We start from the raw sequence: 27,677 nt of genomic DNA on the forward strand, positions 1-27,677 counted from the left end.
AAGGAAACAAGAATCAGATGGTCCTTGCAATGGGAGGAGTGAAATGCTAACACTTACCAGGAATGTATAGTTTATTCTGAGACAGGCTGAACTGTATAGTCGTGAAAAGCTCACACCAGCCTGCAACCAGCTTTCTGCTGTGCACGTAAAATGGGAACGTTCAATCAGGGCTGGCCAAATGGGACTGGGCTCCGTCCCTTTACGCCTGCCCCCTCCCTTGCCGAGGGCGCCCCTGTCCAAGAGCAGGCTGGGGGGTTCTGCAGCTTTGGCTGGAGGGAAGCACCTCAGGGGCGGCTCCGCTCCTTTGCATGCGGAAGAAGGAGCTGGTTTCAGCTGCCGGCAGGGAAGGAGGCGCCCCCCCCCGGAAAAACTCCGGTGCCTGAAGCTTGCCCAATTTGCCCCCCTCCGCTCCGGCCTCCCCTGCTCCCACCCTCCTTCCGGGGGGGGGCGGCTCTTCTTCGTAGCTCTATGGGCAGACGCAGAGGGGGCGCCTCCTTGGAGACCCCCAGAGAAAGGAAATCGGAATAGCAGAGCGAGCGATGGAAGTGGAGGGACAGAGAGGACAAAGAGGCAAAGCTGTAGGGCGGGGAGGGGGGCGAAGGGCGGGGAGGGGAAGGGGAAGGGGGCAGAGACCCCCCAACAACAACAGAGGCCCCGATGCATGCAATCCGGCTGAAGATCGGGGCCCCTCCTTTCGCAGGGATTGCATTGCACGCCTCCCCCCCCCCAGATCAGCCTTCCTGCCTTTTACTATGGGAAATGCGGGGGGGGCGGGGGGGGGCTTCCTGCAGAGGCAGCACCGAAAGGGTTTGCATTGCAAGAGCTCCTTTGCAGCGCAAGGAGATGCTCAGCTGTCGAGATGCTCAACTCCCCTGCCCCCCCTTGGGTGCCTTTGAGGCAATAGAAATGGGAGGCCCCCCCAGGGCTGGGACTTGAACCCCCTGGCAGGAATCCCTGGGGCGCCGCCATCCTAGGCTTGGTGGGTCCCCTTTGGGGGGAGAGTGGGGAATCCATGGAAGGGTTAATGGGGGCGAGAGAGGCCTGGATGGAGACCCCCCCCCCCGGTCTCCCTCCTGGGATGGGGAGAGATTTGGCAGGAGGGCTGAGCCAGCCAGGGGGGCCTCTGGGGAAAGGGGACCCTGGGGGGGGCGGAGGGAGGAAGGGAGCATCCCTGGGGAGGGATCGAAGCCATCTTGGAGAAAGAGAGAGGGACTGGGGGGCCGCCTGCCTTGACTTCTCCCTCCTGCCCAGGAATCTGCCAGGACTAGACCAGGGAGAGATCCCTGAGCAGGGGCCCCGATCCAGCCACCCTCTCCTCCCCTGAAGCTCAGTCCTTGCCTTGCCTCAGGTCCCAGATCAGGATCTGCAGGGGGCACTGGGGGGCTGTTAGAGCGAGTCCAACCATGGGGGGAAAGAGGAAAGGGAGGAAGCCCACTTTATTATTCCTCCCCCCTTTGAGGCTTCTCTCTGGGCAACTCCAGTCTCTCCCACATGCCTGTGTTTCTGTGCAGAAGCATCTAAAGGGCTCCCCCCCACCCCAGAGACACCTGGGCCCAACTCCTTCTCACCTGGTTTCCATTATTCCCACTATATCAGATCTCTCAAATCTGTGGGATTTAAGGGATGGGGAAGATTGTTAGGGAAATGGGTGGGTTCCCGTGTTCCCCCCTCAAGAGCCTGCATTATTATTATTAGTACAGTGATACCTCAGGTTACATACTGTCAGGGGCTCAGGAGCAGAGGCACAGGGAAGAGAGGAAATGGAGAGCGAAGGGGAAGAATCTGAGGGCAGCGTAGGAGAAGATGACAGTGGCCCAAGAGATTCCATGAGCCTCTCCAGCGAGTCAGAAGATTCACAGAAGGGGGCGCCGGTGGCCAGGGCAAGGGGGGTCCCAAGGGGGACACTCCAGAAGCAAGGGGCCAGCGGGGACTCCCAGAGCAGCAGTTGGAGATCAGGACCAGCTTCCCCATCAGAGCGTAGTGGGGGGGAAGAGTCCCAGGTATCGGGACCAGCGTCTCCCCCAGCAGGGAGAGATGATGAGTCAGGGCTGACCACGCCTCCATCGGAGAGTCAGGGAACGGAGGGGAGGTCAGGTCCAGCTAGCCTCCCGGAAGAGGGAAGCAGTGACAGAAGCAGTGTAACGGTCAGGAGGAAGGTCACTGGGTTGGCGCGAGCGCCAAGTTCAAATGTACAGGCGCGCGGGACAGCAGAGAACCCGGATTGGGAACCAGGTCCTAAAGCCCGCCGGAGGCAGGGGGAGGAGTCAGGGGACTCAGCGTCAGAAGAGTCCAGAAAGGGGAATGCCCCAGCGGACAGGAGGACCCAGAGGAGGAGAGAGCAGAGGAAGAGGTGGAGCAGGGCTAGAGTCTTAAACTGGTGTCAAGGGGGAGGAGATTCAGACGGAACTTCGGCGGTCTAGGGTTTAAGACGTAGAGCTGGGCGCCATGGCTTTGAAATAGAGATTGAACTTCAATAAAGACTTTTGTATATAACGACGACCTGGCGTTGGTCCTCTGTGAGCTGGGACCTTGGGCAGTTCTGACACATACGCTTCAGGTTACAACAAAATAAAAAAATTCCTTCCAGTAGCACCTTAAAGACCAACTAAGTTAGTTCTAGGTATGAGCTTTCGTGTGCATGCACACGAAAAAGGGACGTTGGAGGAAAATTGTGTATCTGAAGAAGTGTGCATGCACACGAAAGCTCATACCTAGAACTAACTCAGTTGGTCTTTAAGGTGCTACTGGAAGGAATTTTTTTATTTTGTTTTGACCATGGCAGACCAACACGGCTACCTATCTGTAACTGGAGCTTCAGGTTACAGACTCCGCTCACCCAGGATGAGAACAGAAATTGTGGTCCAGCGGCGCGGCAGCAGCAGGAGGCCCCATTATGTTAAGAACACTTTCCTTTTATATATATATTTTTTTATTATTAATTTCCACAAAAAAATACATAACACATCACATTTCAACTTTAACAAATTTTTCACTTTTGGACTTCCTTCAGCCTCTCTGACAATCATCCAAATTTAATTTTTGAGTACACATTTCTTAAATTCACTATTGCCTTTCGGAAAACCGTTTAAAACCTATTTTTCTTTTTTGCAACATTTCTTTGACTTTTACAGAGCTTCTTTAAATGCCACTAACGTTATTTCTCTGTCACTTATACCTTCCCAATAGTCCACCAACTTTCTCCAGTCCTCGATAAACTTTTGGTCTCGTAGATATCTAATCTTTCCTGTCAATTTATCCAGTTCTGCATAGTCCATCAGCTTTATTCTCCACTCCTCTAATGTTGGTACTTGTTCTTGTTTCCAATTCTGGGCCAGTAGTATTCTCGCCGCTGTTACTGCATATTGAAAAAGTTTACAATCCTTTCTATTTATTTCATTTCCTATAATTCCTAAAAGAAAAGCCTCTGGTTTCTTAACAAATGTATATTCCAACATTTTCTTCAGTTCATTATAAATCAATTCCCAGAAGCTCTTCACTTTTTTACATTCCCACCACATATGATAGAAAGTACCATCCTTTTCTTTACATTTCCAACATTTCTTACATGTTTTATACATTTTTGCAAGTTTTACCGGTGTAATGTACCATCTATACATCATTTTCATAATATTCTCTTTTAACGCTGTACATGCAGTAAATTTCATATTTTCATTCCATAATTTAATCCAATCATCCATTTGTATATTATATCCAAAATCCCTGGCCCATTTTATCATAACCGATTTAACTTCCTCATCTTTTGTATGCCATTCCAGCAAAACTTTATACATTTTAGATAATATCTTAAATTCGTTGTTTATTATTTCTGTTTGAAATTTTGACTCTTTCTCTGCATATCCATATTCTTTGAAGTCCTTCTTAAACATTTCATTTGTTTGTAAATAATGCAACCAATCATATACATGCTCTTTTACCTCTTCATAAGGTTTCATTTTCCACCTCCCCCCTTCCTTAACAATTAGCTCTCCATATGTAATCCAATTTTTCCTCATATTAGTTTTTTTAACACTCATAACCTCTAATGGAGACAACCAGTGTGGGGTTTTTGGCTCGAGTAGGTTTTTATACCTATCCCAAACTTCTTTCAGCGATCTTCGGAAAATGTGGTTCTCAAAGCCTAAATGACCTTTCTTCTTTCCAGACCATAAATATGTGTGCCACCCAAATCTATTGTCAAATCCTTCTAAATCTAGCAACTCCATATTGTCTAATTTTATCCATTCCTTTAACCAGCAGAGACATGATGCTTCATAATATAATTTCAGGTCTGGCAGGGCGAAGCCTCCTCTTTCTTTTGCATCTGTTAATAACTTAAATTGAATTCTTGGCTTCTTACCCTGCCAGATATACCTTGAAATTGTTCTTTGCCATTCCTTAAAAATAGCCGTCCCTCTGATTACTGGAATTGTTTGAATCAAAAATAATAATTTTGGCAGAACGCTCATCTTTATCCTTGAAATCCTTCCCCACATCGATAATTTCATTCGTCCCCACACCTCCAGATCTTTCTTTATTCCATTCCACACTGGCACCGTACTTTTCGCACCATAGGACGCACCTTTTCCGTCTAAAAAACTAAGGGGAAAAGTCTGTGCGTCCTATGGAGCGAATGCAGGGGGGAGGCAGGCAGGAAAAGCCCCCAAGAGCCCCACAAAAGCTTCACGCGGCTCTTGCGGGCTTTTCCCTAGGAGGGAGAAGGAACTGACACCGCCAGTCAGTCCCTTCTCCCTCCTCTAGAAAAGGCTTGCGCAACCTCTGCAGCCGGGGGGAGGCTGCGCAAGGCTAAAGAGGAAGCCGGGGCAGCGAGCGCGATCCATCCCGTTCGCTGCCCTGGTTTCCTCTTTAGCCTTGCGCCTCTCTGTGATCCACCAGAGGTAGATCTTAACCCTTGCCTCACCTAGGAGCTTCTCTGGGCAGGAATTCCCTCAGCTTAAGTGGGGTGGGGGAAGTGTGGCAGGTGGGGGGGTACCTACCTAGACACTGAAGCCAGTGTCTCTCCGATGAAAATTGGGAGTGGGCATTGTGTGAAGTGGCTTGTATCTCCTGACGCAGAACTGTAGGACTGTATAGAGTTGGGAGGGCCACCCGAGGGTCATCTAGCCCAGCCCCCTCACAATGTAGGAATCACAGCTAAAGAACGCCAGGCAGATGGTCCCCCACGTTGCTTAAAAGCCTCCAGTGGTGGAGACCTCCAACACCTTCCGAGGTCATAGAATTGCAGGGTTGGAAGGGAACCCCAGGAGTCATCTAGTCCAGCCCCGGTGGACAGCGGGCACGATCCACCCTGTTGCGCAAGGCTAAAGAGGAAGCCAAGGCAGTGAGTGGGATGGATCACGCTTGCTGCCTTGGCTTCTTTAGCTGCGCTGGAGAGGTTTAGCTCCTGGCTGGAGAGGTTGCGCGGCTATGGATCCCGCTCGCTGTCTTGGCTTCTTTGCTCTTTGGGGCTGGGGGGGGGTGGAACCCGGGCCTCCCCCGCAGCCCCGAGAAGCTCCGGGAGAAGCAGACAGCCTGCACGCAGCCTGTCCATTGCTCTTGGGGGATGGGGGGGAGATAATTTCCCCCCCTTGATTTCCCCCTCTTAAAACTAGGTGTGTCCTGTGGTCCGGTGCGTCCAATAGAGCGAAAAATACGGTATATAATTATTCTGATATAAGTCAATACTCTTTGGGGTTAACCAAATACCAAGATATTTCACCTTCTTCATTACTTCTATTCCTATTTGCTGTTGCATTGTCTCTATCATTTCTTGATCCATATTTTTAGCAATTATTTTGGTCTTTCTCTTATTCAATTTAAAACCTGCCACTTGACCGAATTTCTCCACCTCTTCAAGAATATTTTTGGTGCTCTCTAAAGGTTCTTCCACCATTAAAACCAGATCATCGGCAAAGGCTTTAACCTTGTACTCATTCCGGCCTAATTCTACCCCTTTTATTTCCTTATTTTCTCTTATAGTATTTAGAAAGACTTCTAGGACCATGATGAATAACAATGGCAAAAGTGGACACCCTTGTCGCGTACCTTTGGCTATCCCTATTTCTTCTTAACCACCGGAACGAATTGAGTACTTAACCCGAGGTACCACTGTACTGCAGTTTCAATTATTGTTATTGTTATTTATTTATTTAATCAATCAATCTATTAGCTGCTTTCTCTTGCCCAGGGCAGCCCAAAGTGACTTACAAGCAGTTGTTGTTGTTGTTGTTGTTGTTGTTGTTGTTGTTGTTGTTATGTTCCACGGTGATACTCCAAGGCCTTCTTTGTCGTGTTTCCTGTATTTTGAGGAAAGAGAAAAGGCTGTTCTCCCTGCTTATTTAACTTATATGCAGAATTCATCATGCGAAAGGCTGGGCTGGATGAATCCCAAGCTGGAATTAAGATTGGCGGAAGAAATATAAACAACCTCAGATATGCAGATGACACAACCTTGATGGCAGAAAGTGAGGAGGAATTAAAGAACCTTTTATTGAGGGTGAAAGAGGAGAGCACAAAATATGGTCTGAAGCTCAACATCAAAAAAACGAAGATCATGGCCACTGGTCCCATCACCTCCTGGCAAATAGAAGGGGAAGAAATGGAGGCAGTGAGAGATTTTACTTTCTTGGGCTCCATGATCACTGCAGATGGTGACAGCAGTCACGAAATTAAAAGACGCCTGCTCCTTGGGAGAAAGGCGATGGCAAACCTAGACAGCGTCTTAAAAAGCAGAGACATCACCTTGCCAACAAAGGTCCGTATAGTTAAAGCCATGGTTTTCCCAGCAGTGATGCATGGAAGTGAGAGCTGGACCATAAAGAAGGCTGATCGCCGAAGAATTGATGCTTTTGAATTATGGTGCTGGAGGAGACTCTTGAGAGTCCCATGGACTGCAAGAAGATCAAACGTATCCATTCTGAAGGAAATCAGCCCTGAGTGCTCACTGGAAGGACGGATCCTGAAGCTGAGGCTCCAAGACTTTGGCCACCTCATGAGAAGAGAAGACTCCCTGGAAAAGACCCTGATGTTGGGAAAGATGGAGGGCACAAGGAGAAGGGGACGACAGAGGACAAGATGGTTGGACAGTGTTCTTGAAGCTACAAACATGAGTCTGACCAAACTGCGGGAGGCAGTGGAAGACAGGAGTGCCTGGCGTGCTCTGGTCCAGGGGGTCACGAAGAGTCGGACATGACTAAACAATAACAAATGCTGTCTAGACATGTATTTAAATAATGAAGGTAACATTTCACAATAGTAAGCATAATATAATATTTAATGTGAATCTGTAGTGTTGCTTCTGAATGAGGATGGAGTGAGAGTGAGCTGGTTTTGGTGTTTGGTGGAGGGAGCTGGAAATGTTTGTATCTGGGAATGGAGAGTTGCTCAAAGTGGAGCTGAGACTGGTGGTGTTGCTTTGGAAGCAGAATTAGATTAATATTATAGGAACAGCAGCATAATTCCCTTTTTTATAATTGCAATAGTGGAACCATGAAGACACAGAAAGATTGAAAGCACCTACTTATATGCCGAAGGTAATCTTGAAACCCTGATCTATTCTTTTGATTTATAGATACATTATGTCAGATATAATGTGTATAGATATATTTGATGGCAGGAGAAATAAAAGGGGCATTCCCTGGCATTCCCTTCCTCGTCTTCTCTCCAAACTGAAAGGTCCCAGATACTGAACTGTGCACAGTACTCCAAATGTGTTCACACCATAGTAAAGGTAAAGGTACCCCTGCCCGTACGGGCCAGTCTTGACAGACTCTGGGGTTGTGCGCCCATCTCACTTAAGAGGCCAGGGGCCAGCGCTGTCCGGAGACACTTCCGGGTCACGTGGCCAACGTGACATCGCAGCTCTGGCGAGCCAGAGCCGCACACGGAAACGCTGTTTACCTTCCCGCCAGTAAGCGGTCCCTATTTATCTACTTGCACCCGGAGGTGCTTTCGAACTGCTAGGTTGGCAGGCGCTGGGACCGAGCAGCGGGAGCGCACCCCGCCGCAGGGATTCGAACCGCCGATCTTTCGATCGGCAAGTCCTAGGCGCTGAGGCTTTAACCCACAGCGCCACCTGCGTTCCTGTTCACACCATAGATCTCCATAAATAATTTCCATTCCTCCTTAAGGAGCAGATATGGGTTTGTTATGTGTCACATTTCGGTTTACATTCCAGCACAGTATGCTGGGAATTTCCATTGTGTGTATAGCTTTTGCTTTTCTCTGTCTCTCTGAGAATACAAAGAGAGAGACGGAATGTTTCTTTGTCCTGATTTATGATTAATAAATCCGTAGTTGTAGTATGCTTCCACAAGCCTCACGCCTATTCTGTGTCCGCAGTTCGCTCTGCTGATATAGTGTGCCCTGGCTTTGAAGCCTGGGTCACTGATTTACATCGGAGCAGAGGCTGATGGGTCTTCGCAGTGGGACGGCTGGAAGGAGATGACCCACCTGGGGCTAGCCAGCTGGCCTTGCGACCCTCTGCATGCCAACAAGATCTGCACTACAACCATTAGGAGAGTGGCAGGTGTATTTTCAATTGGTTCCCTAAACATCCCCAGCGTGAGATTTGCAGTTTCCCGAGCCAGTGCACACAGGGTCAACAATTTCCCAGAGTTACCTAACATGACCCCAAGGTCTCACTCCTGGTCCCTCACCTCCTCCTCATCAGCCCAACGTGCATCTGTTTAATCTTGTTGACCATGAACTGGAACCCTGCCAGAACCAATGGATGGTGCCAGCTTGGTTCTATGACAAAGGAACATGTAAAATGTCAAACATTAAGAACTTCCCTGAAGGCCTTCAGAGGTCTTCCAAAAGTTACTTTCTCTCTTTGACATCTGATGATGATGATGATGATGATAATTATTATTAATAAATTATTATGGGGGCGTGTGTTCCACAGGGAGGGCGCCACTACCAAGAAGGCCCTCTGCCTGGTTCCCTGGAATTATGAGGGAACTGCCAGAAGACCCTCGGAAGTTGACCTCAGTGTACGGGCAAAATGATGGGGGGATTTTCTTTTCCTTGTGTTAGATGGATGTTGAAACAAGGTGTGATTAACTAGGCCATGTCTGGATCACAGATTTCTACCCAAGAGCCACAATTGCTTTGCATTCACAAACACTATGTTAAATATCACTAGTAAACAGAATAATTTAAACAAGGAAACCAACAACAGTATTAAAATTGCAGGAAGAGAGAAAAAAACTGGATTTAAAATGACCCAACCACAAGATGAAAAGTCTCCATACTAAATGAGGGAAGGGAGAGGCATGGGGGGGGGGCTTTTGAATTCCCTGCTGGCAAGGGAATTCCAGAGCAAGGGCGCCTCTGTCTGTCTGGAATCCCTCACTGCCTCATCTCCAGCAGGAAGGGGGGATTTCCAGACTGGGACCCTTCACTCTTAGGGGGAGGTGCTGGGGCCTGGGCAGCTGGATGGATGGACATCAGCCTGCAGAAATGCACCCCCTTCCTTTCACAGGACATTACATCATTCCTCCACTGCCTACAAGAAGGCGGTCTTTCCTCTACACATGGTAGAATCCTAGAATTGCAGAGTTGGAAGGGAGCACGAGGGTCATCTAGCCCAGCCCCCTGGAATTAAGGTATTTTGCCCAAAGTGGGGCTCAAACTCCCAACTCATAGATTCAGAGTCTCATGCTCTACCGACTGAGCTCTAAAAGGGAGAGATTCAGTTCAAGCAGAGACCAGAGTAATTAGGGTTGCCGTATTTCAAAAAGTAAAAACCAGGACAACCCCAAAACTGTAGCTTTTTTTTTAGACAAGGCCCCAAATAAACGCCAAAAAAGCCCATGATTTTTCGCCCGACTTGTCTTAAATTCAGGACAAAGTGTCATCTTTTGAAATTCCGCCTTTGAAATCTTTTGCAAGTCTTTCTTTTGAATGGTGGGAGGGGGGTTCCAATCTGGCCAGTCCCCACGCAAAACAATAAATGCAAACGTATCAAAAAGGGCAGCATTTGGAAACCACCCTGGTTGCAAACCACTCTGGGTCCTTTGGCCTCCTGCTAGCAGAACAGCCTGAACTGCTGGCTCCACACATGGGAGCAGAGTAGGACTTACTTCCGAGTAAGCAGGCATCGGATGGAAAATTGTGTATCAATAAGGCTTTTGGCCATGAATTTATACCTACAGCTAAAAGGAAAAAAGAGAGGAGGTTCTTTATGCAGGTCCCAAACTAGACCCCAAGCAGCTATATAAGGACAGTGAGGGAAGAATCATTAGTTTGGAAGTGACATTGGCAGGAAGGAAAAACAGTCCTGGAGGAAGAATTATACACAGCAAATGGGAAGAAATCAGACTTTTACATACTGTAAGGGATTCAGGCAGTGGTGAGGGGGGTGTTATACAGCCTTCTTACTAAAGAAGCAGAGAGAAGCTCCAAAAGCCAGATATATGAGCAGAAATCAGGGCGAATGAGAAGAAATCCACTAATAAAGCAGGGAGCCCGGGGAATCTGCCTCCTTGGCGCCTGAAACTGAGGCAACAACGGGGACCCTCTTGTGAGGGGAGCAGAAAGGGGTCTCTCTCTCCCCCCCCCTCACAACCCCACTGCATTCCTCTCATGGCGGAAGGGGACCCCACCCTCTCCCTGCCTGGCGAGGGGGCAGCCGGGCCAAGGGGGTCTCTGGGCGCAGGAGAGCCTGTGGGGAGGAGGGGGGAGGGGAAAGGAAGCGCCCCTTCTCTCTCAGGCAGCCCCATGTCCCTTCCCACCCCCCACCCCCGAGGCTGGGTCCATCTCTGGGCTTTGTCATAAGAAAATCAGGGTCAGAGAGGGGAATAAAAGAAAATGATCCTAATGATATCATCCTACCCCAAAGTCCCACAACAATAATAAACTGTGCCTTAAAGATTGCATTGTTGGGAATATGCCATCTTACTGTGTCCTTTCACGTATCATTGAATGTAATATAATGTGTGCCTTTTAATACATCATCCTGTGTACCTCTTTCTCTATGAAGATATTCGTGGATGTATCTTTAATGAAATGCCGTACTATGCTGTACTTTTCTGAATGTATCCAAAATGTAGTTTTAAAGGAATGTAACAATCTAAATATTTCAAAATGTATATACTTGACTCAATATTGTATCCAAAAGGCTGCCAAAACTCAATCCACCACACTGCCTCCTACTGGGTCTGCAAACCATACCATGAATACACACAAATAGGAGCTCAAAATAAAGCAGTCCTATTTTTTTCCAAAAAGTATGCAAACATCAGGCTATCACACCCGAATTGATAGCAATGCAGAATAGGATTTCACATTAACATTTAAGTCATTTCCTGAGCATCTTCTCAAACATCCAGCCTCACATCTGCATGCTGATTATCAGCAGTTGCGGAGGTTTTCCTGTAGATAAAGGAAAAGCCATTTTTAAGCAGATCCAAAATTTAATAACACAAAGATCAACACATATCACCTGAGCCCTTCAGCAAATTGACACCTCCAGAAAGTCTTTCAACATCCTGCTTACCTCCTTATGTTAATCCACTCTTCACACCCCTCATATCGCTTGCCCCCACCTCCTTGCTATTGATCTGAATGAGAATCAAAAGGTATAAGAATCAAGGCAGTCCTTTTGATCGAGGTCTCTGACTCCGTGTCATTGCGTGAGCGGGGACCCTCTTGCAACAGTTTTTTGTGTTGTTTTTTTTCCTGTTCTTTCAATAAAGATCAGGCTTTGCTTTTTCCAAATCCTGGTGTGGTCTCTGTCTTTTCCCGACCGGTACAGAGCCTTCGTTTGCGCTCCTTCCAAGGTCCTGGTCCTCCTTCTGAGGCAGGGGCCCCTTGGGGAGGCAGTTAAATATTTATTTCAGCTTCACAGAGGACCTTGCGAGGCAAATCTGGGCGGGGGGAGGGACCCCCCCAGATTGCCCTGGGTCCGCCCCTCCCCCACTCTCCTGACCCACAGGGGGAGGGGCAGCCCTTCCCTCCTTCTCATTCATCCTCTTCCCTCCCCTGCTGTGGGGAGGAGGAAGGAGGGGGGCCAGGTCCCCATGGAGCCCCCAGAGGCAGCGCCGTCCCGTCCTCTTCCCATCCCAACACAGGGAGGGGCTGCTCTGCGGATGTAGCTCTAGGGGCAAGCGAATCCCAAAAGGAGCCGGAAGTGTCGCCGCGAAATGCGCCGGAAGTGTCCAGACCGGAAAAGGAGGAGGGGCGTCGCTGAAGAGCCCCCCCCCCGTCGCCGCCGCCCCCCTTTCTATTGCAGACCAGGAAAGCGGACTAATCTGGAGCCAGGGAGGCGGAGGACCAAGAGGTAAAGAGGGAGGGAGAGGAGGGGGGGATAAGGGGGGAGGAGGGGATAAGAGGGGGGGAGGACGAAGAGACCCCCCCCGTAAGGAAAGCGCCCTCCCTGGGGCCCGTCGACAGGGGCCCCGATCCAGGCCCCGACCCAGGGGGGAAGGGGGGACCCAACACCTGCAGGGATCTACACCTGGCAAGATCTCCTGGGCAGCAGCAGCAGCACCGCCAGACTCCCCTTTCTCTTTCCTGGGGGGCCGAGAGATGCTCAGCTGCCCTGCCCCCCCCCTGGACGCCCCAAGCAGGGCTGGGGGTGGGGCTGAGGCCCCCCATTCTCCCGGCTTCCCCCTGGCAGGAATCCCTGGGGTCGCCTGGCTAAGGGAAAGGGAGAGAGGGAGCCCATGGAAGGGTTAATGGGAGGGGGAGGAGCCTCGACAGAGACCCCTCCCCTTCCATCACATCTTATTCCCCAGCCTCCCTGCTGGCAGTCCCAGATCATCATTGCCATACAGGATTGTCCTGAAAACCACCATTTGCTAGCCAAGCCCAAACCCAAAAGTCCCACTGAGATGATGATTGAGAATATTGTCATTTATCCATTTTAGACCCCTAAGTAGTAGCAACTGCAAGGACATTGTGCTGCTCTCCTCTGTACAGTTCCACCCCTATTTCAGACCTTGTGGCCGATTTAAATGTTTAGCTGCTGATAACATGGCAACGTTTAGCAGTTGATATTGGAGGTTTAGCTGGTAATAAACCACAAATGATATTGTGAGTTTTGGTAAAGATAACATTATGATTTTTATCTGCTAATAGCCCTGCAATATTTAGCAGGTGATATTGTGAGGTTTAGCTGCTACTAACATTACAGCGTTTAGCTGGTAAGTTATCGCAGTGTTGAAAAGCAGGTGTTGCCTAGCCCTTGCACACATTGTGATTCGTAATATATTGCCAGCTCAGTATTAGGAAACAGTTATCACAATGTAAACTTCAAGCCAGTCTTGGACAATATACCAATATATCACCCAGCTCTAATCATGAGCTATATTTCTGACCCAGTGTACCATTGCTGATTTTACCAGTTTGTCCCCAGGAATCCCTGGGGTCGTGGGGCGCCTGACTGGGTCCCTTTTGGGTGGGGAAACGGAGAGAGGGAGTCCATGGAAAGGTTAAAGGAAGGGAGAGGAGCCTCGACAGAGACGCCTCCCCTTCCAGCACCCCTGACCCCCACCCCCATCACCCAGCCTCCCTGCTGAGGGTCTTGGCTGTCCCAGATCATCTGTATTCACTACAACTTATCTCCATACTTTGGATTGTCGGCTGGGTGAGGACTGCAGGGCCTGCTCCCTTCCAGGGCCTTTTCCAACTGGCCCAGGGGGCGTGGCCCAGGCCCTCTCTCCTGGCTATAAAGGGACTCCTGCTGCAGTGAGGCCTTGGACCATCGGCTGGGTGAGGACTGCAGGGCCTGCTCCCTTCCAGGGCCTTTTCCAACTGGCCCAGGGGGCGTGGCCCAGGAACAAACTTTTGGAACAAACTCTTGGGAAGGGTGGGAAGTGTTCTGCCATTGCTTCCCTGTTCCAGGGGGTTAATGTGCTTTAAAATGTCCTCAAGCAGTCGGTGGCAATTTAAATTTTTATTTCTTTTTTTCCATTGCTGGGGGTGGGTGGGATGGATATTTGGTTGGGGATTAATTTTAGCATAATTGTTCTGTTCCTTTTTGTTTTTGTTGTTGTTGTTGTTTTATTGGTTCTGTATAGTTTATGTTTTGTTTTGAAGGGGCTAGATCAGGGCTGCCTGGGAGTGGGGCCCCAGCCATCACGATGGCTGGGACAAGTTCCACAGGGGGGGAAGCACTGGGACATCCGATCTCGGTGATCATGGGCAGGAGGCGGAGTTACGCTAAGACCAGACCATGTCATTACCGAGGAGGCAGGTTTAGTCGTTGTTTGAAGACTATCCCTGCCTCCGGGTCTGGCTTTGACCGGATGGATACTGGAATCAACAGGGGAAACCTACATGACCTGAAGGTGTAGCTGTGTAATGCCAGGTCAATGATGAATAAAACCACTGCCATCCACGACCTGATTGTGGATGGAGGACTTGACCTGGCATGTGTGACAGAGACCTGGTTGGAGGAAGCAGATGGGCCTGTCCTTGCCGCTGCTTGCCCACCAGGTTTCTCTTACGCACAGCAACCCAGGTCATGTGGGCAGGGAGGGGGGGTTGCAGTGATTTTTAGGAAGTCACTAGCTTGCACCAGGCGTCCTACTGGGAAGATCCAGTTTTCTGAGTGCATGTTCTGGAAGTTGGGCAATAGGGGCAGTACAGGATTCCTTTTGGTGTACCGACCTCCCCGCTGCACCAAGGATTCCCTGTCTGAGCTGCTTCAGGTCGTGGCGGATTTTCTCCTGGAGACACCTAGTTTGGTTGTCCTAGGGGATTTTAACATCCATGCTGACACGACCTTACAAGGGGCTGCTCGGGACTTCGTGGAAAGCATGGCCTCCATGGGGCTGTCCCTGAATAAGTTTGGCCCAACTCATAGTCATGGACATGCCTTAGACCTGGTGTTCACCTCTAGTGACGTGGGTGATCTGACACTAAGTAAAAGTGAAACAAAAGAAGTGCCATGGTCAGATCACTTCCTGGTGCAACTGGACTTCTCCGCGACCCTTCCCCTCTGCAGGGAGGTGGGACCAATTCGGATGGTCCGCCCCTGCCACTTAATGGATCCAAATGGTTTCCAGAGAGTGGTAGGGGATGCCTTATCCCATGTTGATGGCCTTTCAGCTGATTCCCTGGTGGCCCGCTGGAATGCGGAGTTAACCAGGGCTATCGACTGTTTGGCTCCGAAGCGCCCTCTCCGATTGCATGGAGCCCGGACAGCTCCGTGGTTTTCTTCGGAGCTGAGGGCGATGAAACAATCGCTGAGAAGGCTAGAGCGTTGGTGGCAAAAAACTCACTCCGAATCTGACCGGACACAGGTTAGAGCTCAACGTCGAGCCTACCAAGTGGCGATAGCGACGGCGAAGAAGACTTTCTTCACCGCCTCTATTGCATCTGCAGAAAATAGTAGCAGGAGACTTTTTCAGGTGGTTTGTAATTTAACGGAACCACCTTTACCACCGGGGCTTTGTAAAGACCCCAAGATCTCCTGCAACGATTTTGCAAAGTTTTTTGCAGATAAAATCACTCATATTCGGAAGGAGCTAGACACCACTGTGGGAGCAGGGCTGGGGCGGGAGAGTGCTAGAGCTCTGTCTGGTCAAGTTGCATGGAATCAATTTCAATCCATTACCCCCGAGGATGTGGACAGGCTGCTTGGACGCGTGAAACCAACCACCTGTCTCCTGGATCCTTGCCCATCCTGGCTAATAAAAGCAAGCCGGGAAGGGCTGGGCGATGGGCTCTGTGGGGTGGTGAATGCTTCTCTCTGTGAGGGAGCATTCCCAGATCCGCTGAAAGAGGCGGTCATCAAACCGCTTCTTAAAAAACCATCTTTAGACCCGGCCAGTATGGCCAACTATCGCCCAGTCTCAAATCTTCCATTCTTGGGCAAGGTGATTGAGCGCGTGGTTGCTGAACAACTCCAGGCACGCCTGGAGGATGCGGACCATTTGGATCCCTTCCAATCGGGATTCAGGCCTCATCATGGGACTGAAACTGCCTTGGTCGCGCTGGTTGATGATCTCCGGCGAGCTAGGGACAAAGGTGAGAGCTGTTTCCTAGTTCTGCTGGATCTCTCAGCGGCCTTTGATACAATCGACCATAACATCCTTCTGGACCGTCTAGAGGGGCTGGGAGCTGGGGGCACTGTTATACAGTGGTTTCGCTCCTTCCTCCTGGGCCGTGTTCAGAAAGTGGTGGTGGGGGATGAGTGTTCAGACCCCTGGGCCCTCACTTGTGGGGTGCCTCAGGGTTCCGTCCTCTCCCCCATGCTTTTTAACATCTATATGAAGCCGCTGGGAGAGATCATCAGGGGGTTTGGACTGGGTGTCCATCAATATGCAGATGATACCCAGCTCTACCTCTCTTTTAAATCAGAACCAGTGAAGGCGGTGAAGGTCCTGTGTGAGTGCCTGGAGGCGGTTGGAGGATGGATGGCGGCTAATGGATTGAGGTTGAATCCTGACAAGACAGAAGTACTGTTTTTGGGGAACAGGGGGCGGGCTGGTGTGGAGGACTCCCTGGTCCTGAATGGGGTAACTGTGCCCCTGAAGGACCAGGTGCGCAGCCTGGGAGTCATTTTGGACTCACAGCTGTCCATGGAGGCGCAGGTCAATTCTGTATCCAGGGCAGCTGTCTACCAACTCCACCTGGTACGCAGGCTGAGACCCTACCTGCCCGCGGACTGTCTCGCCAGAGTGGTGCATGCTCTAGTTATCTCCCGCTTGGACTACTGCAATGCGCTCTACGTGGGGCTACCTTTGAAGGTGACTCGGAAACTACAACTAATCCAGAATGCGGCAGCTAGACTGGTGACTGGGGGCAGCCGCCGAGACCACATAACACCGGTCTTGAAAGACCTACATTGGCTCCCAGTACGTTTCCGAGCACAATTCAAAGTGCTGGTGTTGACCTTTAAAGCCCTAAACGGCCTCGGCCCAGTATACCTGAAGGAGCGTCTCCACCCCCATCGTTCTGCCCGGACGCTGAGGTCCAGCGCCGAGGGCCTTCTGGCGGTTCCCTCATTACGAGAAGCAAAGCTACAGGGAACCAGGCAGAGGGCCTTCTCGGTAGTGGCACCCGCCTTGTGGAACGCCCTCCCATCAGATGTCAAAGCGATAAATAACTACCTGACATTCAGAAGACATCTTAAGGCAGCCCTGTTCAGGGAAGTTTTTAATCTGTGATATTTTAATGTATTTCTGGTTTTTATGGAAGCCGCCCAGAGTGGCTGGGGAAACCCAGCCAGATGGGCGGGGTACAAATAATAAATTATTATTATTATAAATTATTATTGTCCTGAATACCACCATTTGGTAGCCTAGCCCAAACCCAAAAGTCCTGCTAGGATGCATCTTGGCTTCCCTGCTGATGAAACTGAGTGTGTGATGATTGAGAATATTTTCATTTCTCCGTTTCAGACCCCTAAGTAGTAGCAGCTCCCAGGACATTGTCCTGTTCGCCTCTGTATAGTTCCATCCTTATTTCAAAACAAAAAATTCCTTCCAGTAGCACCTTAAAGACCAACCAAGTTAGTTCTAGGTATGAGCTTTCGTGTACATGCACACTTCTTCAGATACACATCCTTATTTCAGACATTGTGATAGATTGCAATCAGAGTGGATTTGATATAAATCAAATTGAGTTCCTGGGTAGGCTCCGCATACTTTCCTATTGCCTGTTCAAAGTTTCTAACCGCATTAGTCACCATATCCATCTTCTGTCCTAACTGGTCCAGTAGGGCATTTATTTTGCAGAGAGCGCCCAAACGCGCTTCTGGAGACATTGTTCTACAAGGTCACAAGTCCTTTCCCACGATTGTAATCTGTAACAGCTGCAAGCTCCTGAAGTTGGTTACAATTTCACAGTCTCCCTCTAGGGGGAAAACGTCTGTTTCTTCTTTCTTTTATTAAGAACAATAGCAACAAAGTTTCTTTTTTAAGATATTCAATCAATATTTGTTCCTTTAAAATGCGAAAGGAAACAATGGAATCCCTATGTTACTTTTCTTTTAACTATGTGTCAAAAACATTTGTCTCTGGTCAATGAGCTTCAAACGTCAGTCCTGACACTCCGCTGCAGGATCAGGACGGTGGAAAGTTACTTTACTTTAAACTCACTTCTACAGGTTTAAACAGTCCCAGAAAGAATCCCCCTTCTTTTCCTGCCACCGAAGGGGGGTTCCACAATTTTAAATGATGAAAGTCAATCCTTTAAAGGTAATTTTCTGAGCTCTAGTTTACATTGTCTTTGCTTTGTTCTGACTACAAAGAAACGGAAGGCTGACTTCCTGTATAGAGCTTCCCGTTTCAGTACCAAATTGAAATAAATTTTGAGTCCAGTTCTTCTCTACTGGCCAGTCCTTATTTAAGATCCAGTTGTTCGAATTTTAAGTACTCACGGGTGATTCTTTAGATGCCAAATTGTCCAGGAAAAAGGCAGCGCTCTCTGGCAACAACAATGCGGCTTCGCTCCACGGAAGGAGCAGTAGACTCACAGCACCGCGCCGCCTCCCCCTCTTCGCTTCAGAGCCCGTTAATGGGTTCCTTTGCGGGTTGGGGGGGCGCTAAATGTGCCCGCCGAGTCCCATGGTCACAGGCTTCGTCCACCTGTAATTTTTTAAAAGGTCCCCGCTTCGCCGTAGTGGATACGACCCGTTTCGCGCGGAGCTAGTCCCTCCAGTTCGGAGGGAGGCAGCCATTGCTGAAGGCGCCACCCCGGAAGACCTGGCTCCTATTACAAAGAGATCCAGTTGATATTCTAGAAAAAAGTGTGGCTAAGATTCTGAGTCACAATCATGGCTGAGAAATACAGCCAGGGAATATGAAACTAATTTGAAGATTGGTTTCTTCTTTACACTTTATAGTTACTATTATTATTATTATTATTATTATTATTATTATTATATTACATTCAGGAGGACATACCACGGGTTTCATCTTATTTCTTTTCTTTCCAACAATCAGTGTTATTCACTTTTAATACCTTTTTCAGTGTCACACATATTTTTATCTTGTGATCTTCAGTTGAAGAGAGGTATACAAATTTAATAAATAATTCCCCCTTTGGAGCAGAGCTAGAATGTCCAGAAGCCCTTGGCCACTCACGGCAAAGGAGGAAGAACACTGAGAGAGACCTGGACAGGGAATCTCTGCTAAGATAAGCCAGTGTCAGGAGGCAGGTGCGAGACCCGGTGGCATATAATTATTATAAATCATAATTGAGGTGGGTGTCTCAATCTGGCCTTCCCAGCAGTCAGGCTCCAGCTGCTTTCCTTCTGCATCTCCAGCTCTCTCCATTCAATAATGCAAGGCTGAGAGATGGAGGTCCAACCCCAAGAACATTCTCCAACTGAGCGCTCCTTCAACTGACCACAAGAACCAAGCCTTGCCACTAGACTTATATATGGGTCTCCCAAAATGGTCAGTATGGACCTCCTGAGGCCAAAGGGACTGTGCAGGTGATGAATAAACATCTTGAGGTCGAAGGGGACAAAATGTGGCCCAAGGGGTGGAGGATTATAGTGCAGCAGATGAAGAACTTCATGATGAATTTAAGATCCTGATTAATATTGGCCAGGTTCATGGAACATAGAGCAGCTCCCGTTCCTGTGAGAAACCACTTTTTATAAAACGTAAACCCCACAGTTCAACCGTATTCTAAGATAATGCTGCTTCATTAATGCTTAATTAAGGGTTAGGAAAGGCTGATGATGCATTACCATTATTTAACATTATTTCATCTGTCTTTCCTAAAAAATTGGAACATATGGAGGACAGGAAAGAATGTACGAGACGTAAAAATAAGAGCAGGTGCTAATTGATGTGTGTAATATTCCTTTGTTCTCTTCCTAGGTTTCCTTTCCCCCCGCTCCTCCCTGTTGAAAGAAGACAATTGAGAAGGCAGTCAAAATTCTGGAGGGCCATGTCCAATGGGAATAACGAAGAAACCATATAAATTCATGAAATGTGAAAAGAGAGAGGAGAAACAATTTGAAAGTATGGAGTGTGGAAAGAGTTTCACTGACAGTGGAACACTTGGAAAACATCAACGGACTCACACAGGAGAGAAACCGTTTAAATGCATGGAGTGTGGAAAAAGCTTTGGTTGGAGTTCAAACCTTCGTATACATAAACACACTCACACGGGGGAGAAACCATATAAATGTAAGGAGTGTGGAAAGAGCTTCAGTCAGATTGGACACCTTAGAAACCATCAACGAACCCACACAGGGGAAAAACCATATAAATGTATGGAGTGTGGAAAGAGCTTCACTGATAGTGGATCATTTAGAAAACATCAACAGACACACACGGGCGAGAAACCATTCAAATGCATGGATTGTGTAAAGAGCTTCAGTCACAGTAGATACCTTAGAATCCATCAACGGACTCACACAGGGGAGAAACCATTTAAATGTTTGGAGTGTGGAAAGAGCTTCACTGATAGTGGAACATTTAGAAGACATCAACGGACTCACACAGGGGAGAAACCATTTGAATGTATGCTGTGTGATAAGAGCTTCACTGTTAGTAGAACACTTAGAATCCATCTTCGAACTCACACAGGGGAAAAACCATATAAATGTGAGGAGTGTGGAAAGGGCTTCACCAATGTTGGAAATGTTAGAAGACATCAACGGACTCACACAGGGGAAAAACCATTTGAATGTATGGATTGTGGAAAGAGATTCCGTCACAGTGAAACACTAAGAAAACATCAACGGACTCACACAGGGGAGAAACCATTTAAATGCATGGAATGCGGAAAGAGCTTTATTGATGGTACAGCACTTAGTATCCATCATCAAACTCACACAGGGGAAAAACCATTTGAATGTATGGAGTGTGGAAAAAGCTTCACTTGTAGTGGAACACTTAGATTCCATCAACGGACTCACACAGGGGAAAAACCATTTGAATGTAAGGAGTGTGGAAAGAGCTTCACTTCTAATGGAGCAGTAAGAAGACATCAATGGACTCACTCAAGGGAAAAACCATTAAAATGCATGGAATGTGGAAAGAGTTTTATTGAGAGGAGAGATCTGAGAACCCATCATCGAACTCACACTGGGGAGAAACCATTTAAATGCACCGAGTGCGGAAAGAGCTTCAATCGCAGTGGAACACTTAGAAAACATCAGTGGACTCACACAGGGGAGAAACCATTTAAATGTAAGGAGTGTGGAAAGGGCTTCACCAATGCTGGAGCTGTTAGAAGACATCAACGGACTCACACGGGAGAAACCATTTAAATGTATGGAGAGTTGAAAGAGTTTCTTTCAGAGTGGAACCCTAATTTCACACACAGGAAACTTAGATGACATCAACAGACTCACTCGGGGACAAGCAAATAAATGTATGGAGTGTGGAAAGACCGTCAATAGAAGTGGAAACCTTAGCAAACATCAGCGAACTCAAAAAGGGAAAACCACTTACGTATATGGAGCGTACATAGAGCTTCAGTCCTGATGTTCTTAGAAACCATAAATGGACTCGCAAGGAGGAAAAGCTTTAAGAGTTGAAACCCTGTGGGAGTCATAAAGCCAATGCAGAGGCTTGTAAATACGGCAGGGTGCCCCCTCAAAACAAAACAAATTCCTTCCAGTAGCACCTTTGTTTTGTTTTGTTTTGAATTTGTTTTGTTTTGACTATGGCAGACCAACACGGCTACCTATCTGTAACTGGAACTAAGGGTGCCCTCTGACATTCCTCTGGGCAATGATTACCTTATATGGTAAAGGGGCAATAAAAGCTTGACCGGATGAGGTAACATGAGATTGGCAAACGGCCATGCGGCTGGACAGAACAAAGGACAATAAAAAGTTACCAGAGAGGAGAAGAAGTCTGAATGAGCTGCTCTCTCATATTATGGAAATATTACTGGCTTTCTGCGTCTTTATTTTACCCTAAACAAATGCCACTTGTGATGGCTGGCTCCAACAAAACCCTACAATCCACAAACTGAAAAATTTAGTATTTATCAAAATTTTATACTGTATTCTTGGTGTTTCCCCTCTGCTAGAGTAATCATGAAATATCTCTTTGCCATTTGTTAAAGAAGCTGTATTATTTATTATTGGTATCATTTAGAATATAAACAGTATCTTAGGTAAAACATTTCTCTTTATGGTTGAAATCCTTCGTAAAAGTGATAGTTTTATCCTCCCCTCTATTTCCAAATGTTTTTAACATTTTTTGATACTCTAACGTAATTGGAATATGTTGTAATTCAGTGTTTTTCAAATAAGCCCTTATTTAGTCTCCATCTATACCATGAACTCTTTTCACCCTCATTATCATCCATTTTGAGTTTTGATCTGATATAGTTCTTGGCTGGATCTCTACAGTCTTTAATCCTGTAGGCAGTTCCTTCAATATCCAGATCATGTTTCTTCATCCCGCAGAATCCTTTGAATCAGAAGAACATGTTTACTCTTGTTCTATTGGGGGTCTGAATCTCCAAGCATCTGGGTTGGCAAACTAAGGCCTGTGGGCCGGATCAGGCGCAATTGCCTTCTAGATCCGGCCTGCGGACAGTCCAGGTATCGCCGCGTGGATTGCCAGCACGCACGTTCTTTCCCTCTCCCTCACCCGGCGGCACTTTTCTCCTCAGGGACAAGCAATCTTGTCCCACAACGGGTGCCATCAACAGGGGGAGTCGGCTCACCCGCCTGCCTGCCACAGAAGGGTGGCGCTGGGAATGGGGTGTGACGCTGGATGCCGGCTGCTGCTGAGTTTTCCTCCTGCTCCTCCTCCCTCTCCCTCACTCCGCCCTTCCTTCCTTTTCTGCGCACCTTCTCTGTGCCGCTTCCTCACGCGCTTTCTTCGTCACCCCCTCCCTCCTTCATTCCTCCCATGGCATTCAGGCGGTTTTTATTTCAGCGGCCGCAGCTGCCACTTGCGGGTTGGGAAGCAGCAGTAGTTGGTGGGTAAATGCTCTGGCAATGCCCCCGTTCCCCTGCTTCCGTCCGTGGCTCCGCCGGGGCTTCTGCTTCTGTCTTCACCGGCCAACGCAGCCTCCAACCTGCCCTGGCACCTGGCTGGAGAAGCCCAACTGGGGCTATTGGGACAACTGGGACAGCTAAAGAAATACATCTTCAGATATTTCTTAGTCCTTATACGCATTGGATTTGCGATATAATGTCAGCTCAAATATTAGGAAACAGTTAGCACATTACTGCTTTTAACACTCGATTGGGAGCCTCCCAGAGTGGTTAGATAGAATCATAGAATCATAGAGTTGGAAGAGACCACAAGGGCCATCGAGTCCAACTCCCTGCCAAGCAGGAAACACCATCAGAGCACTCCTGACATATGGTTGTCAACCCTCTGCTTAAAGACCTCCAAAGAAGGAGACTCCACCACAGTCCTTGGCAGCAAATTCCACTGTTGAACAGCTCTTACTTTCAGGAAATTCTTCCTAATGTTTAGGTGGAATCTTTTTTCTTGTAGTTTGGAACCATTGCTCCATGTCCGCTTCTCTGGAGCAGCAGAAAACAACCTTTCTCCCTCCTCTATGCGACATCCTTTTATATATTTGAACATGGCTATCATATCACCCCTTAACCTCCTCTTCTCCAGGCTAAACATGCCCAGCTCCCTTAGCCGTTCCTCATAAGGCATTGTTTCCAGGCCTTTGACCATTTTGGTTAGACTTCGCCTGTTCTCCAGGAATTCTCAAAGATGACTGCCAGTGGTTCTGAGATCACATCTGCCAGTTCTTTTAATACTCTTGGATGCAGTTCATCTGGCCCGCCCTGGAGACTTGAATACATCTAAACTAGCCAAGTATTCTTGTACTATCTCCTTAGTTATTCTGGGCTGTGTTTCCTCTGCTGAATCATTTGCTCCAAATTCTTCAGGTTGGGCATTGTTTTCTTTATCGGAGAAGACTGAGGCAAAGAAGGCATTGAGGAGTTCAGCCCTTTCTGTGTCCCCTGTTTGCATTTCACCATCTTCTCCTCTGAGTGACCCCACGGTTTCTTTGTTCTTCCTTTTGCTACGAACATACCCATAAAAGCCTTTTTTGTTGCTTTTAACCTCTCTAGCAAGCCTGAGTTCATTCTGTGCTTTAGCTTTTCTGACTTTGTGTCTACACGTGCTGGCTATTTGTTTGAATTCCTCTTTGGTGGATTCCCCCCTTTTCCATTTTTTGTACACATCCTTTTTTAATCTTAACTCAGTTAAAAGTTCTTTAGATAGCCACCCTGGCTTCTTTAGGCACCTTCCATGTTTCCGTCTCATTGGTATTGCCTGAAGTTGTGCTTTTACTATCTCCCTCTTAACAAACTCCCAGCCATCATGAACTCCCTTTCCTTTTAATATTACTGTCCATGGGATCTCACCCAGCACTTCCCTAAGTTTTATGAAGTCGGCTTTCTTAAAGTCAAGAAATTGAGTCCTAGTATGCTTGGCTGCTCCTTTCCGCTGTATAGTAAACTTCAGAAGAGCATGATCACTCGCGCCTAATGATCCTTCCACTTCTACCCCACTAACCAGTGGGGAAACTCAGCCAGATGCGCTGGGAATAAATAATAAATATTATTATTATTATTACTACTACTACTACTATTACTACTACTACTACTACTATTATAGGTCTGTGGTGCTCAATGCTTAGGCATAGTAAATATTAGGATTTAATTAGAACTTGTGTGTTATAATGGAGATATGTTATAAGGTAGTCTCGGTGTATTTTAGAAAGGGAGTTATGTGAAGGGTTTTTTGTGTTTGATCCGTGTTTCTGTGTAAATACTGTGTGTCAGACTGAGAATGTCATCAGGAAGGTATAGGAAAGGGTCACCTGCTTCTGAGCATCAGAAATGAGCATGGAAAGAGTTGATATCATTAACCTACCGGAATCTGCCCCCTCCCTTTGTAACAAGCAGCTGTAGTTCTTTTGGGATTTAATATCAGCTCATGAAAAGTTGGGCACATGACCCAGAAAGCTGCCTGGAGATATGCACCACACGCCATAGTCGAATTCGGCTGGACTTGCCATGGGAACGCAGAAGGGGCAAGCAAGGAAGGGGGAGACGGCCAAAGAAACCTGCTCTTACACAAGTGCCCCCCCCCGCCAATTCCGTAACATAAGCAAAGCCCAAGTTCAAACACCAGCCCCTATTTAAAAGAGGCAATTGAAGAAGAGACAAAAACTGAATACAGTGACAAATTTGGAAGTGGATGGAAAGAACATTTATAACCCAACTGAAATCAGAAGCTGTTTCCAAAGATACTTTAAACAATTGTACGCACAAGGGCCACAAAAAGACTCTGATATAGAATTTTTTTGGGAGAAAAATGGATTGAAGGAAATCGCAAGTGAGGGTAAAGTACTTTTGAATCAGAAAATAACAGAACATGAAATAGAGAGTGCCATTCAAAGTATGCAACTGGGCAAATCTCCAGGGCCTGATGGACTGACTTCCAAATATTATAAAGCTTTAAAGGAATGGATACTACAACCTTTGAAGGAAGTTTGTAACGAGATTCTTGAGGGGGAAAAGGCACCTGATACGTGGAAAGAGGCCTACATCACGCTTATACCGAAGACAGAGACTGAGAAGACACAACTTAAGAACTACCGCCCAATTTCTTTACTAAATGTGGATTACAAGATCTTTGCTGACATTTTAGCTAGAAGATTGAAAAAGGTATTGATGGGGGAGATCCATAGGGACCAAGCAGGCTTTCTCCCGAGAAGACATTTATCAGATAATGTAAGGAATATAATAGACATTTTGGAGATGCTAGAAGTTAATATAAATACAAAAGCTGTTTTGATATTTGTGGACGCGGAGAAAGCCTTTGACAATATTTCTTGGACCTTTATGAAGAAGAATCTCCATGGTATGGGGGTAGGCCAAAGGTTTGAAAACGGTATAAGCGCAATATATTCTGAACAAAAGGCTAAACTTATAGTGAACAATGTGATTACGGAAGAACTTAAAATTGAGAAAGGGACACGTCAGGGGTGCCCAATCTCCCCGTTACTTTTTATTTCGGTCCTGGAGGTTTTGCTAAACATGATAAGAAAAGACCAGTTGGTTAAAGGGGTTCAGGTCGGAGCGAAACAATATAAATTGAGAGCTTTTGCAGATGATTTGGTACTTACATTACAAGAGCCAGAATCTAGTACTAAAAGAGTCTTGGAACTGATGCAAGAATTTGGTCAAATGGCAGGGTTTAAATTGAATAAAATAAAAACTAAGGTATTAGAAAAAAACTTAACAGACATTGAGAAAGAGAAGTTTCAGAATGAGACAGGTTTAACTGTGGTTAAGAGTGTAAAATATTTGGGGATCAATGTGACAGCTAAAAATATGAACTTATTTAAAGATAATTATAAGAAATGTTGGAAACAAGTGAAAAAAGACTTAGAAATTTGGTCAAACTTGAAGCTTTCCTTGTCTGGTCGAATAGCAGTTATAAAGATGAATGTATTGCCTAGAATGTTGTTTTTGTTTCAAACATTGCAAATTGTGGACAAGATGGACTGTTTCAAGGGTTGGCAGCAAGACATTTCTAAATTTATCTGGCAGGGCAAAAAACCCAGGATTAAATTTAAGATTTTAACTGACGCAAAGGAAAGAGGGGGATTTGCCCTGCCAGATTTGAAACTTTATTATGAATCAGCAGCTTTCTGCTGGTTAAAGGACTGGCTGCTTCTCGAGAACACAGACATTTTGGATTTGGAAGGATTTAACAATTTCTTTGGGTGGCATGCATATTTGTGGTATGACAAGGTTAAGGTGCATAAAGGTTTTAAAAACCATATTGTCAGGAAAGCATTATATAATGTCTGAATTAAATATAAAGATTTGCTGGAGAACAAAACTCCAAGGTGGCTGTCACCAATGGAGGCAAAAGCTTTGAAAAAACTTAATATGGAGGCTAAATGGCCAAAATATTGTGAAATTTTAGAACAGGAGGGTGATAAGTGGAAACTGCAGAGTTTTGAGAATCTAAAAGATAAAGTACGAGACTGGCTTCACTATTATCAAATATTGGAGGTCTTTAAGTTGGACAGGAAAATTGGCTTTCAGGTGGAAAAATCAAAACTGGAAACAGAGCTGTTAGAATCCAATACTAAGAATTTGTCAAAAATGTATAACTTGCTGTTGAAATGGAATACACAGGACGAAACAGTTAAATCAGCTATGATTAAGTGGGCTCAATATATTGGTCATAACATTATGTTTGCTGACTGGGAAAGTTTGTGGACCACCGGTATGAAATTCACGGCATGCAATGCCTTGAGAGAGAATATTATGAAAATGATCTATAGGTGGTACATGACCCCAGTCAAGCTTGCAAAAATTTACCACTTACCAGATAACAAATGTTGGAAATGTAAAGAAAATGAAGGTACATTTTTTCACCTCTGGTGGACATGCCCAAGGATTAAGGCTTTCTGGGAAATGATATATAATGAAATGAAAAAGGTATTTAAATATACCTTTTTGAAGAAACCAGAGGCCTTTCTCCTGGGCATGGTAAGCCATGTGGTGTTAAAGAAGGATAGAACTTTTTTTATGTATGCTACCACAGCAGCAAGGATTCTTATTGCAAAGTATTGGAAGACATCAGATCTACCCACTCTGGAAGAATGGCAGATAAAGATGACAGAATATATGGGACTGGCAGAGATGACCGGCAGAATCCGAGACCAGGACAAAGAGACAGTGGAAGAAGATTGGAAGAAGTTTAAAGACTATCTTAATAAACATTACAAAATTAATGAAG

The 27,677-nt window shown here is 46.8% G+C and overlaps 1 protein-coding gene across 3 annotated transcripts; it reads left to right on the forward strand.

Moving 5' to 3' along the window:
- Nucleotides 1-6,061: 6,061 nt before the first annotated feature.
- LOC309334716 (uncharacterized protein) lies at nucleotides 6,062-21,507 on the forward strand. 3 transcript variants are annotated; one of them, XM_081849314.1, is made up of 2 exons: nucleotides 6,062-6,099; nucleotides 19,785-21,507. In XM_081849314.1, exon 2 carries the CDS (start codon nucleotides 19,862-19,864, stop codon nucleotides 21,182-21,184), a length of 1,323 nt encoding a protein of 440 aa, XP_081705440.1. In that variant the 5' UTR covers nucleotides 6,062-6,099; nucleotides 19,785-19,861; the 3' UTR covers nucleotides 21,185-21,507. The 3 variants fall into 3 exon arrangements, with proteins under 3 accessions (XP_081705440.1, XP_081705439.1, XP_081705441.1); XM_081849313.1 differs by lacking the exon at nucleotides 6,062-6,099 and adding an exon at nucleotides 11,893-12,280; XM_081849315.1 differs by lacking the exon at nucleotides 6,062-6,099 and adding an exon at nucleotides 19,074-19,352.
- The last annotated feature ends 6,170 nt before the right edge of the window (nucleotides 21,508-27,677 follow it).

Source organism: Podarcis erhardii, assembly GCF_964252035.2.
Source record: "Podarcis erhardii genome assembly, chromosome: 2".
Classification (NCBI taxonomy): domain Eukaryota; kingdom Metazoa; phylum Chordata; class Lepidosauria; order Squamata; family Lacertidae; genus Podarcis; species Podarcis erhardii.

Coding starts and splice junctions, on each gene's coding strand:
- LOC309334716 (XM_081849314.1), top strand. CDS start 19,862: ATGGGAATAACGAAGAAACCATATAAATTCATGAAATGTGAAAAGAGA.